This window comes from Coregonus clupeaformis, chromosome 1, assembly GCF_020615455.1.
Source record: "Coregonus clupeaformis isolate EN_2021a chromosome 1, ASM2061545v1, whole genome shotgun sequence".
In the NCBI taxonomy this organism is placed as follows: domain Eukaryota; kingdom Metazoa; phylum Chordata; class Actinopteri; order Salmoniformes; family Salmonidae; genus Coregonus; species Coregonus clupeaformis.
In genome coordinates this window covers 7627225-7641737 of record NC_059192.1, presented here as the reverse complement: position 1 = coordinate 7641737, position 14513 = coordinate 7627225, and the positions used below count along the sequence as shown (strand labels likewise).

Below are 14513 nucleotides of genomic sequence, written 5' to 3'. Positions count from 1 at the left end.
CACTGAGCAGGTACCTGCACCACCACCAAACGAAACGGTGAGACAGGAGAGAGGGGAAGGGACGCCACTGTTTGGGGGGCAGCAGGTGAGCGAGTGTCGGAGAATGTGGTGATGAGGCTTCTGGAACCTTCCGTTGGCAAGGGGAGAATTGTCACCATGGGCAACTTCTTCACTTCACTGACATTGGAGAACAAGTTGCTTGCAAATAAAAACAAGCCTAGTCGGCACCATGAACAAAGCGAGATGGGAGCTCTCTCCCTCTGCGCAAAATAAGGCACCTGCACAGCCGTTGTGAAGAATGACAAGACAACACTCACACTTTACCAACGCAAGGCAAGAAATAAAGTTTCTGTCATGAGCACCACGCATCCGGTTGCCATCGACGGGGACGCAAAGAGAAAACTAGATATTATTATGCACTACAACCAAACAAAGGTATGTCAATATTACATATCGCCACATATTAAACTTCTGCATTACGCTCTTCTGTATAACAAGTGTTGTTTTCCTTATGGGAAAATAATCACAATGTTCTCTACTGGGGTGGCAGGTAGCTTAGTGGTTAAGAGCGTTGTGCCAGTAACCGAAAGGTCGCTGGTTTTAATCCCAGAGTCGACTAGGTGAAAAATCTGTCGATGTGCCCTTGAGCAAGGCACTTAACCCTGATTGCTCCTGTAAGTCGCTCTGGATAAGAGCGTCTGCTAAAATGACTAAAATGTATTCTGTTCCATAGGTTGGTGTGGATGTTTCGGATCAGATGGCTGTTCTCTGTGAAAGGAGACACCCTCCGCTGGCCTGTTACTGGGTTCTACAACATGCTTGACTTGGCCGCTATCAACACCCACGTGTTGTTCAAGCAGTGCATCAACAACACCATGGCCAGGAGAGACTTCATCATGAGTCTGGCATACGGGCTACGCGAGAGACATATGACAGCAGCAAAGATTTTGCGCGAGCCAAATTGCGCACAGCTCCCAGGGAAGAGACAGTACCAGGTGGCCAGATGCATAAAGAACAGAACCCAAGAGACCTGTTTCACCTGCAAGCGACGTGTTTGTGGGAAGCGTGTCAAGCAAGCGAAAGTGGTGAAGGTTTGTGTGGACTGTTTGGATAAGGGATAACCGCTAAAAGAAATCCAACTGATGCCATTACGTGAACACGCACAACATGTCAGCATGAGCTGACAATATTTTTTTTACTGCTGTCATATCGACAATTATATTCATTATAATGCCATTATTGCTTTAGTGCTGATTTTCACCATTTATCAAGCTTATGATGTTGAGGCTACTGATGTGTTCATCATCTGACCACGCGTCTTGATGACCGTGCTTCTTTGTGGTTGGGGTATTTTGTAAAAAAAAAAATCTTTATTAAAAATAAGCTGTTACCATGTTCAAACACATATGGTTTCTGTTTTATAGTTGTAACAAAATAATACAATTGAACAGTTGAAATTGGTGTTTGTGGTGTTTTGTTCTTACATATAGCCTAAAACAACAAACGAATTAAAATGCTATTTTGTTTACATTTTTCTTACAAATAATTATAATGTTACTTAACACCTTCATGAACACAACCAAATGATTATTTTAGCAATAGCATATATGAAATGTATTAACTACACTGCTCTTTAGCTTGAGGGGGGTCTCTAGAGGCACAGATGTTCTGGTGTTAATAATAATTCTGCTTCAAAGGATTTTATTGTTGTGAAACTCAGTTAAACATTATCATGACAAAAGACTGATTACACACACACAAACTTTTAGGAATAGTTGATTTGCTCAAGCTGTGGAAATGCTGGATGCAAGGATAAGGTGAGACTGATTACACACACAGCTCTGATTACGCTCCTATAGTTAGGAGACAGTTATACTCAACAGTGTGACACAGACACAGTGAGGGGGTAGCACGACAAGGGAAGCAAGCGTCACACCCCCGTACACACACACAAACAAACTGCTGAATGAGCTGACAGCAGAGAGAGGAGCAGCTGGCTGTATGAATTGAATAATACTCCCACTCCCATTTACCTTGTAGAGAGAGGGAGAGAGAAGGAGAGAGGGAGGGAGAGAGAAGGAGAGAGGGAGGGAGAGAGAAGGAGAGAGGGAGGGAGACAGAAGGCGAGAGGGAGGGAGAGAGAAGGAGGGAGAGAGAAGGAGGGAGAGAGAAGGCGAGAGGGAGGGAGAGAGAAGGAGAGAGGGAGGGAGAGAGAAGGAGAGAGGGAGGGAGAGAGAAGGAGAGAGGGAGGGAGACAGAAGGCGAGAGGGAGGGAGAGAGAAGGAGAGAGGGAGGGAGAGAGAAGGCGAGAGGGAGGGAGAGAGAAGGAGAGAGGGAGGGAGAGAGAAGGCGAGAGGGAGGGAGAGAGAAGGAGAGAGGGAGGGAGAGAGAGAAGGCGAGAGGGAGGGAGAGAGAAGGCGAGAGGGAGGGAGGGAGAGAGAGAGGAGAGAGAGAGAGAGAGAGAGAGAGAGAGAGAGAGAGAGAGAGAGAGAGAGAGAGAGGAGAGAGGGAGGGAGGGAGAAGGTGAGAGAGAGAGAGAGAGAGAGAGAGAGAGAGAGAGAGAAGGAGAGAGGGAGGGAGAGAGAAGGAGAGAGGGAGGGAGAGAGAAGGCGAGAGGGAGGGAGAGAGAAGGCGAGAGGGAGGGAGAGAGAAGGCGAGAGGGAGCGAGAGGGAGGGAGAGAGAAGGCGAGAGGGAGGGAGAGAGAAGGAGAGAGGGAGAGAGAGAAGGAGAGAGGGAGAGAGAGAGAGAGAGAGAGAGAGAGAGAGAGAGAGAGAGAGAGAGAGAGAGAGAGAGAGAGAGAGAGAGAGAGAGAGAAGCTCAACATGAGCTCCTGATTTATTTCTGTTGTTTTGTTTTTAGAATGAGATAAACACTGGAATCTAAAAAGAATTCAAGACAAGAAGTGATGAACAACAACTCTATTAAATCAGAATATTTAAAAAAAAGTTACTTTGCACCTCAAATTAAGAAGTTTTGACTCTCGCTAGCTAGCTACACCACAAAAACCTAGCCAGCAGGCCAACAAGCCAGCTAGAACATTGAGCTAGGACAAACCTAGCAAGGGGAGTTAAAACAACTACATCAAACGACCAAACTGAGTGAGTAAATCAAAAAGAAGCACGGACTGTAACTTTAAACATATCTTCTGTTTTTGTGTGTGAAGGTTTTTCACTCTTTTTGCTGTTTTTTGAGCTAAACTAGAGCTAGCTAGCAACAGACAAACAAAACGTGTTGCCAGGGCAACGGTGCAGCAGCACAGAGCAGCAGCAGCAGTAGTAGCAGAGGCCACAGGCACCATGTCCCCACTCCCCCTCAGCGCTGAGTCCATTCTCTACCCCCCCAGAGGCCCACAGGCACCATGTCCCCACTCCCCCTGAGCGCTGAGTCCATTCTCTACCCCCCAGAGGCCCACAGGCACCATGTCCCCACTCCCCTCAGCGCTGAGTCCATTCTCTACCCTCCAGAGGCCACAGGCACCATGTCCCCACTCCCCCTCAGCGCTGAGTCCATTCTCTACCCCCAGAGGCCCACAGGCACCATGTCCCCACTCCCCCTCAGCACTGAGTCCATTCTCTACCCTCCAGAGGCCACAGGCACCATGTCCCACTCCCCTCAGCGCTGAGTCCATTCTCTACCCTCCAGAGGCCCACAGGCACCATGTCCCCACTCCCCTCAGCGCTGAGTCCATTCTCTACCCCCCCAGAGGCCCACAGGCACCATGTCCCCACTCCCCCTGAGCGCTGAGTCCATTCTCTACCCTCCAGAGGCCACAGGCACCATGTCCCCACTCCCCCTGAGCGCTGAGTCCATTCTCTACCCTCCAGAGGCCCACAGGCACCATGTCCCCACTCCCCCTGAGCGCTGAGTCCATTCTCTACCCTCCAGAGGCCACAGGCACCATGTCCCCACTCCCCCTGAGCGCTGAGTCCATTCTCTACCCCCCCAGAGGCCACAGGCACCATGTCCCCACTCCCCCTGAGCGCTGAGTCCATTCTCTACCCCCCAGAGGCCACAGGCACCATGTCCCCACTCCCCCTCAGCGCTGAGTCCATTCTCTACCCCCCAGAGGCCCACAGGCACCATGTCCCCACTCCCCCTCAGCGCTGAGTCCATTCTCTACCCCCCAGAGGCCAAAAATGACACAACGAGGAAAGCTTTTAAACAGAAACTACTAAAGGGGAGGCCAGAAACCCTTTTCACAGACCTGTACAAAAATGGTGATGTGAGTAATCTCATCTTTCTCACTGACCAGCCAAATGCATGGCGCTCAGCAGTCAGCTCTCACTAACCATCCATAAAGAAAGAGGGAATCTGTAATGGGTGGAAGCTGAAAGTCAAAGAGACAGACGACCCTGACAGCACCATTATAACAATCAACCTCTACAAGACTGGGACTGTCATGGTGCAAGGTAACCTTAGGCTGTTTGAAACAGACTTTGAGAGCAGAGAGAGAGGACACCACCAGTGACATGCCCTCCTACAAGACAAACTCCACCAGCACCACCCTCACTATCTCCGGACCCCCCCTCTGAGATCACCAAGACAACACCCCGGACCAGCACCCTGGACCCCACAGCACCACCAACCTCAATGTCCACCACAGCCAGCGCAGCACAGACCACCCCAGCCCAGCTTCAGACCAACCCAGACGAGGCCTACCACCCCCCTCCCCCCCACTGCAGACCCACACCTGGAGGAGCCACAGCCCGGCAGACAGAGCTATGCACAAGCTGTGAGAGGAGCAACTGGCTCAGCCCCCACCAACGAAATGAGTTACATCAAACAAATGCTGAATCTACTACGCTCACACGTGATAGGCCGAGGGTCATGGTAAGATGAAGCACAAGAACTCCACCATCCTCACACTACATCCACCCAAGTTGCATGACACAAATACTATCTTAAATGATAAACAAATGACATTTGCGTAATAAGAGTTTACGTTAATTGAAAAATCCTAATTTAATAGTTATTGTTGGATTGTGAGTGTTTATCTCATTTTGAAGATATAGATATAGAACAACAAGATATACAAGAAAAATTACAAATCCTTGAATCAGCAGTCAAAGACTATCAGAATCCTGTGGATACCCCAATTACAGAACCAGAATTATTGGGAAAACTATGCACTCTCCAACCCAAAAAGGCCTGTGGTGCTGATGGTATTTTAAATGAAATGATCAAATATACAGACCACAAAATCAAATTGGCTATACTCCAACTCTTCAACATTATCCTCACTGCAGGTATTTTCCCTGATATTTGGAACCAAGGATTGATCACACCAATCTATAAAAATTGAGACAAATTTGACCCAAATAATTACAGAGGAATTTGTGTTAACAGCAACTTGGGGAAAATTCTCTGCAGTATCATAAATAGCAGACTACATCATTTCCTTGATGAACACAACAACCTAAGCAGAAGCCAGATTTGATTTTTTTTTATGATCGTACAACAGACCACATTTACTCCCTCCACACTCTAATTGACAAACAAGTAAACCAAAAAATTGGCAAAATCTACTCGTGTTTTGTAGACTTCAAGAAAGCAGTTGATTCAATTTGGCACAAAGGTCTTTTTTTATAAACTAATAGAAAGTGGTATGAATTGGCAAAAACATTAGAAGAATCGGCAGCACCTGGTCTCACCCTACACAACACTGAAATCAAGTGTCTGCTGTACGCAGATGACCTGGTGCTACTGTCTCCCACTAAGGAGGGGTTACAGCAGCATCTAGATCATCAGCACAGGTTCTGTCAGACCTGGGCCCTGACCGTTAATAAAAAATAAAAAAATAATGATATTCCAAAAAATTCTACTTGGACAGTTCTATTAGAACACACCAAAAAGTACACGTATCTAGGACTAAATATCAGCAACACAGGTAGCTTTCACATGGCTGTGAATGACCTGAGAGACAAAGCAAGAAGAGCATTCTATGCCATTAAAATGAACATAAAAATCGAAATTCCAATTAGAATCTGGCTCAAAATGTTCCAATGACTTATAGAACCAATTGCTCTATATGGGAGCGAAGTATGGGGTCCGCTCTCTAATAATGAATTTACCAAATGGGACAAACATCCTATCGAAATACTGCATACAGAGTTTTGCAAGACTGTATCGCAAGTGCAAAAAAAAAACTCAAAATAACACATGTAGAGCAGAATTGGGCCAATACCCCCTCCTTATTCGAATAGAAAAAAGAGCCATCAAATTTCAACCATCTAAAAACAAGTGACCCCAAAACATTCCATCACACAGCTCTACTATGCCAAGAGATGAAACAAGAGAAGAGTCCCCTCAGCCAGCTGGTTCTGAGGCTCAGTTCACTAACCAAAACCAACCTCATAGAGCCTCAGGACAGCACTCAGAGAATCTGGCCCAACCAAATCATCACAAAGCAAAAAGAAAAATATATCACCTATTGGAAAGACACCACAAAAAATCAAAGTAAACTTCAATGCTATTTGGCTCTAAACAGTCAGTACATGGTGGCAGACTATCTGACCACTGTGACTGATAGAAAACTGAGGAAAACAATGACTAGGTACAGACTCAGTGAGCACAGTCTGGCTATAGAGACCGGTCGTCACAGGCAAACCTGGCTGCCCAGAGAGGACAGGCTGTGCTCACTCTGCCCCCGGGGAGAGGTAGAGACAGAGCTGCATTTCCTATTACACTGTGACAAATACTCAGACCTAAGAGAATCTTTCTTTCCCAAAATTATCATTCAGTACCAAGAATTTGAAACTATAAAAATATTTACTGGGTAAAAAGCCAAAATGTGTCCTCCTGCCAAAACCTGATGGACAGCCAGTGAAAAGTGTAATGTAATGTCAATAATATTTCCTGTTTTGTTTTGGCTTTCATACCATGTATTGTGTCTTCTCAGTCATGTTGAGACTGGTCGACTACTATTGATTTAATGTATTGTTATACTCATTAATATTATTGTTGTAGTTGCTGTTAATGGTAATCCCATTTCCACTACTACTATTATTATTGCTGTTGGTCCCACCATTTTTGTTATATGTATACTTTGACAATGTAAGTAATTTAACTTGCCATGTCAATAGTCTATTGAATTGAATTGAATTGAGAGGTGGGAGAGAGAGAGAGAGAGAGAGAGAGAGAGAGAGGGGTAGAGAGAGAGAGAGGTAGAGAGAGAGAGAGAGAGGGGTAGAGAGAGAGAGGTAGAGAGAGAGGGGTAGAGAGAGAGAGAGGTAGAGAGAGAGAGAGGTAGAGAGAGAGAGAGATAGCGAAGGACAGAGAGATACAGAGAGAGAGCAGTAGGTTCTCTGTATGCAGCTGACGTGACAAAGGTGGAGAGAGTGAAACAGACAGGTAGAAAAATAGAGGAGAGGGAGAGACGGATGGAGAGAGAGGGAGACAGGGAGAGACGGATGGAGAGAGAATGGAGACAGGGAGAGACGGATGGAGAGAGAGGGAGACAGGGAGAGACGGATGGAGAGAGAGGGAGACACGGATGGAGAGAGAGGGAGACAGGGAGAGACGGATGGAGAGAGAATGGAGACAGGGAGAGACGGATGGAGAGAGAGGGATACAGGGAGAGACGGATGGACAGAGGATGGAGAGAAGACGGAAAGAGAGAGAATTGAAATTGAATTGAGAGAGAGGAGGGAGGAGAGAGGACTGTGCTGCCCCTTCACTGTGATGTGTTACCTGTCAGTCTGTCGCACACACAGTACCTGAGCGTCTTTGAACATCTTCTTCAGTCCCTTCTGCATCTGTTTGAGTTTGCGTGACTGGACCCCGCTGTAGGACAGGAGCATGCCTCCAAACTGTCTCTCTGTTATGCACCCTTCCACTGGGTCGTTACGCATATACTAGAGACAGAGAGGAGGGGGGAGAGAGAAAGAGAGAGAGGGGGAGAGAGAGAGAGAGAGAGAGAGAGAGGAGGGGGAGAGAGAGAGAGAGAGAGAGAGAGGAGGAGAGAGAGAGAGAGAGAGAAAGAGAGAGAGGGAGGGAGAGAGAGAGAGAGAGAGAGGGGGGGAGAGAGGGGGGAGGAGGGGGAGAGAGAGAGAGAGAGAGAGAAAGAGAGAGAGGGGAGGGGAGAGAGAGAGAGAGGAGGGGAGAGAGAGAGAGAGGGGGAGGAGGGGGGGAGAGAGAGAGAGAGGAGGGGGGAGAGAGAGAGAGAGGGGGGGAGAGAGAGAGGAGGGGGGAGAGAGAGAGAGGAGGGGGGGAGAGAGAGAGAGGGGGAGAGAGAGAGAGGAGGGAGAGAGAGAGAGGGAGAGAGAGAGGAGGGGGGAGAGAGAGAGAGAGAGAGAGAGAGGAGGGAGTGAGAGAGAGGTGAGGAGAGAGAGAAAAGAGGAGGGAGTGAGAGAGAGAGAAGGGAGAGAGAGAGAGAGAGGAGGAGGGAGTGAGAGAGAGCGAAGGGAGAGAGAGAGAGAGAGGAGGAGGGAGTGAGAGAGAGGAGGAGGGAGTGAGAGAGAGAGAGGAGGGGGAGAGAGAGAGAGAGAGGAGGGGGGAGAGAGAGAGAGAGGAGAGGAGAGAGAGGAGGGGGTGAGATAGAGGAGGGTGAGATAGAGAGGTGAGGAGAGAGAGAAAAGAGGAGGGAGTGAGAGAGAGAGAGAAGGGAGAGAGAGAGAGAGAGAGGAGGAGGGAGTGAGAGAGAGCGAAGGGAGAGAGAGAGAGAGGAGGGGGGGAGAGAGAGAGAGAGGAGGGGGGAGAGAGAGAGAGAGGAGGGGGGAGAGAGAGAGTTTGCTGTTATTTTCATTGTGATGCTTGATGTAATCATTGCATGCTAGGAATATGGGACCAAATACAACAACTTTTGATTACTTTAATATACACACACACACTACATGACCAAAAGTATGTGGACACCTGCTCATCGAACATCTCATTCCAAAATCATAGGCGTTAATATGGAGTTGGTCCCCCCTTTGCTGCTATAACAGCCTCCACTCTTCTGGGAAGGCTTTCCACTAAATGTTGGAACATTGCTGTGGAGACTTGCTTCCATTAAGCTACAAGAGCATTAGTGAGGTCAGGCATTGATGTTGGGCGATTAGGCCTGGCTCGCAGTCGGCGTTCCAATTCATCAAAGGTGTTCGATGAGGTTGAGGTCAGGGCTCTGTGCAGGCCAGTCAAGTTCTTCCACACCGATCTTGACAAACTATTTCTGTATGGACCATGCTGAAACAGGAAAGGGCCTTCCTCAAACTGTTGCCACAAAGTTGGAAGCAGAGAATCTTCTAGAATGTCATTGTATGCTGTAGCATTAAGATTTCCCTTCACTGGAATTAAGGGGCCTAGCCCGAAACATGAAAAACAGCCCCAGACCATAATTCCTCCTCCACCAAACTTTACAGTTGGCACCATGTATTGGGGCAGGTAGCATCCGCCAATCCCAGATTCATCTGTCGGACTGCCAGATGGTGAAGCTTGATTCATCACTCCAGAGAACGCGTTTCCACTGCTCCAGAGTCCAATGGCCGCGAGCTTTACACCACTCCAGCCAACGCTTGGCATTGTGCATGGTGATCTTAGGCTTGTGTGCGGCTGCTCAGCCATGGAAACCCATTTAATGAAGCTCCCGACGAACAGTTCTTGTGCTGACGTTGCTTCCAGGCAGTTTGGAACTCGGTAGATAAGTGTTGCAACCGAGGACAGACGTTCTGTGAGCTTGTGTAGCCTACCAGTTCGCGGCAGAGCCGGTGTTGCACATGGACGTTTCCACTTCACAATAACAGCACTTAGAGTTGACCGGGGCAGCTCTAGCAGGGCAGAAATTTGACAAACTGACTTGTTGGAAAGGTGGCATCCTATGAAAGTCAATGAGCTCTTCAGTAAGGCTTTTTACTGCCAATGTTTGTCTATGGAGATTGTGTGCTCGATTTTATATACCTGTCAGCAACGGGTGTGGCTGAAATAGCCGAATCCACTAATTTGAAGAGGTGTCCACATACTTTTGTATATATAGTGTATAAGTGAATTTGTCCTAATACTTTTGGTTCCAGATAAAATGGGGGGACTATGTACAAAAAGTCCTGTAATTTCTAAACAGTTAACCCGATACCCTCATATTAAAGCTGACCTTAACCTCATAGTCATTGTTTGAATTCAAATCCAAACGTTTGGAGTATAGAGCCAAAAGGTCCCCAAGAACACAGTGGCCTCCATCATTCTTAAATGGAAGAAGTTTGGAACCATCAAGACTCTTCCTAGAGCAGCACGCCCGGCCAAACTGAGCAATCGGGGGAGAAGGGCCTTGGTCAGGGAGGTGACCAAGAACCCGATAATCACTCTGACAGAGCTCCAGAGTTCCTCTGTGGAGATGGGAGAAACTTCCAGAAGGACAACCATCTCTGCAGCACTCCACCAATCAGGCCTTTATGGTAGAGTGGCCAGACGGAAGCCACTCCTCAGTAAAAGGCACATGACAGCCTGCTTGGAGTTTGCCAAAAGGCACCTAAAGTACTCTCAGACCACGAGAAACAAGATTCTGTAGTCTGATGATACCAAGATTGAACTCTTTGGCCTGAATGCCAAGCGTCACGTCTGGAGGAAACCTAGCACCATCCCTACGCTGAATCTGGTGGTGGCAGCATCATGCTGTGAGGATGGTTTCAACGGCAGGGACTGGGAGACTAGTCAGGATCGAGGGGAAGATGACCGGAGCAAAGTACAGAGAGATCCTTGATGGAAACCTGCTCCAGAGCGCTCAGGACCTCAGACTGGGGAGAAGGTTCACCATCCAACAGGACAACAACCCTAAGCACACAGCCAAGACAACACAGGAGTTGCTTCAGGACAAGTCTCTGTATGTCCTTGAGTGGCCCAGCCAGAGCCCGGACTTGAACCCGATTGAACATCTCTGGAGAGACCTGAAAATAGCTGTGCAGTGACGCTCCCCATCCAACCTGACAGAGCTTGAGAGAATCTGCAGAGAAGAATGGGAGAAACTCTCCAAATACAGGTGTGCCAAGCTTGTAGCGTCATACCCCAAAAGACTGTAATTGCTGCCAAAGGTGCTTCAACAAAGTACTGAGTAAAGGGTCTGAATACTTACGTAAATATGATATTTCAGTTTTTTATTTTTAATAAATGTGCAAACATGTCTAAAAACCTGTTTTTGCTTTGTCATTATGGGGTATTGTGTGTACAGTCGTGGTGAAAAGTTTTGAGAATGACACAAATATTAATTTTCACAAAGTCTGCTGCCTCAGTTTTTATGATGGCAATTTGCATATACTCCAGAATGTTATGAAGAGTGTTCAGATTAATTACAATGAATTGCAAAGTCCCTCTTTGCCATGAAAATTAACTTAATCCCCAAAAAACATTTTCACTGCATTTCAGCCCTGCCACAAAAGGACCAGCTGACATCATGTCAGTGATTCTCTTGTTAACACAGGTGAGAATGTTGACGAGGACAAGGCTGGAGATCACTCTGTCATGTTGATTGAGTTAGAATAACAGACTGGAAGCTTTAAAAGGACGGTGGTGCTTGAAATCATTGATCTTCCTCTGTTAACCATGGTTACCTGCAAGGAAACACGTGCCGTCATCATTGCTTTGCACAAAAAGGGCTTCACAGGCAAGGATATTGCTGCTAGTAAGATTGCACCCAAGTCAACCATTTATCGGATCATCAAGAACTTCAAGGAGAGAAGTTCAATTGTTGTGAAGAAGGCTTCAGGGCGCCCAAGAAAGTCCAGCAAGCGCCAGGACCGTCTCCTAAAGTTGATTCAGCTGCGGGATCAGGGCACCACCAGTGCAGAGCTTGCTCAGGAATGGCAGCAGGCAGGTGTGAGTGCATTTGTACGCACAGTGAAGCAAAGACTTTTGGAGGATGGCCTGGTGTCAAGAAGGGCAGCGAGGAAGCCACTTCTCTCCAGGAAAAACATCAGGGACAGACTGATATTCTGCAAAAGGTACAGGGATTGGACTGCTGAGGACTGGGGTAAAGTCATTTTCTCTGAAGAACCCCCTTTCCGATTGTTTGGGGCATCCGGATAAAATCTTGTCCGGAGAAGACAAGGTGAGCGCTACCATCAGTCCTGTGTCATGCCAACAGTAAAGCATCCTGAGACCATTCATGTGTGGGGTGGTTGCTTCTCAGCTAAGGGAGTGGGCTCTCTCACAATTTTGCCTAAGAACACAGCCATGAATAAAGAATGGTACCAACACATCCTCCGAGAGCAACTTCTCCCAACCATCCAGGAACAGTTTGGTGACGAACAATGCCTTTTCCAGCATGATGAAGCACCTTGCCATAAGGCAAAAGTGATAACTAAGTGGCTCGGGGAACAAAACATCAACATTTTGGGTCCATGACCAGGAAACTCCCCAGACCTTAATCCCATTGAGAACTTGTGGTCAATCCTCAAGAGGCAGGTGGACAAACAAAAACCCACAAATTCTGACAAACTCCAAGCATTGATTATGCAAGAATGGGCTGCCATCAGTCAGGATGTGGCCCAGAAGTTAATTGACAGCATGCCAGGGCGGATTGCAGAGGTCTTGAAAAAGAAGGGTCAACACTGCAAATATTGACTCTTTGCATAAACTTAATGTAATTGTCAATAAAAGCCTTTGCCACTTATGGAATGCTTGTAATTATACTTCAGTATACCATAGTAACATCTGACAAAAATATCTAAAAACACTGAAGCAGCAAACTTTGTGAAGACCAATACTTGTGTCATTCTCAAAACTTCTGACCACGACTGTAGATTGATGAGGGGGAAAAAAAACAATTTAATCAATTTGAGAATAAGGTTGTAACGTAACAAACGTATCTGCACACAATACCCCATAATGACAAAGTGAAAACATGTTGTTAAATTATTATTTTTTTTTATCATAATTTACATAAGTATTCACACCTCTGAGTCAATACATGTTAGAATCACCTTTGGCAGCGATTACAGCTGTCAGTCTTTCTGGGTACGTCTCTAAGAGCTTTGCACACCTGGATTGTACAATATTTGCACATTATACTTAAAAAAATAATTCAAGCTTTGTCAAGTTGGTTGTTGATCATTGCGGAACAGCCATTTTCAAGTCTTGCCATATTTCTTCACGTCGATTTAAGTCAAAACTGTAACTTGGCCACTCAGGAACATTCCATGTCGTCTTGTTAAGCAACTCCAGTGCATATTTGGCCTTGTGTTTTAAATGATTGTCCTGCTGAAAGGTGAATTTGTCTCTCAGTGTTTGTTGGAAAGCAGACTGAACCAGTTTTTCCTCAAGGATTTTGCCTGTGCTTAGCTCTATTCCATTTATTTTAATCATAAAAAAACTCCTTAGTCCTTGTCAATGACAAGCATACCCATAACATGATGCAGCCACCACCATGCTTGAAAATATGATATGTTTTTACCCATCTACCAATAGCTACCCTTCTTTGCGAGGCATTGGAAAACCTCCTTGGTCTTCGTGGTTGAATACGTGTTTGCTTGACTGAGGGACCTTACAGATAATTGTTTGTGTGGGGTACAGAGATGAGGTAGTCATTCAAAAATCATGTTAAACACTATTATTGCACACAGAGTGAGTCCATGCAACTTATTATGTGACTTGTTAAACAAATATTTACCCCTGAACTTATTTAGGCTTGCCATAAGAAAGGGGTTGAATACTTATTCACTCAAGACATTTCTGCTTTTCATTTTTAATTAATTTGTAAACATTTCTAAAAACATAATTGGGGTGTTGTGTGCAGGCCAGTGACACAAAATCTCAATTTAATCCATTTTAAATTCAGGCTGTAAGACGAAAACACGTGGAAGAAGTCAAGTGGTTAAATCCTTTAAAAGCTCTGTAGGTGTGGTTGGTCTCATGTTGTGTGCGTCTTACTCCCCTGTGTGTGAGAGTCATATTATTGTGTTACTCCCATAGAAATATAAATGAGTAGAATGGACAAAGGCCCAATTTTTTAAAGCGTTTGTATGTGTGCCTGGTGCAATGGAAGCAATGGAACAGTCACTGAATGTGGGAAAAGTCAACAGGTGTGAATACTTTCTGAAAGCACTGTATGTACAGTGGGGAAAAAAATTATTTAGTCAGCCACCAATTGTGCAAGTTCTCCCACTTAAAAAGATGAGAGAGGCCTGTAATTTTCATCATAGGTACACGTCAACTATGAAAGACAAAATGATAATTTTTTTTCCAGAAAATCACATTGTAGGATTTTTAATGAATTTATTTGCAAATTATTGGGGAAAATAAGTATTTGGTCAATAACAAAAGTTTCTCAATACTTTGTTATATACCCTTTGTTGGCAATGACACAGGTCAAACGTTTTCTGTAAGTCTTCACAAGGTTTTCACACACTGTTGCTGGTATTTTGGCCCATTCCTCCATGCAGATCTCCTCTAGAGCAGTGATGTTTTGGGGCTGTCGCTGGGCAACATGGACTTTCAACTCCCTCCAAAGATTTTCTATGGGGTTGAGATCTGGAGACTGGCTAGGCCACTCCAGGACCTTGAAATGCTTCTTACGAAGCCACTCCTTCGTTGCCCGGGCGGTGTGTTT

At 46.1% G+C, this 14513-nt stretch overlaps 1 protein-coding gene across 6 annotated transcripts in view; it reads right to left on the bottom strand.

The window, feature by feature from the left end:
• Nucleotides 1–14513, bottom strand: part of micu1 (mitochondrial calcium uptake 1) — a 142629-nt gene that overhangs the window by 19737 nt on the left and 108379 nt on the right. For all 6 annotated transcript variants that reach the window (XM_041891731.2, XM_041891814.1, XM_041891971.2 and 3 more), the window contains one exon: nt 7717–7854. In XM_041891731.2, coding sequence (XP_041747665.1) covers nt 7717–7854 — 138 coding nt within the window. The remainder of the gene's footprint in view (nt 1–7716; nt 7855–14513) is intronic.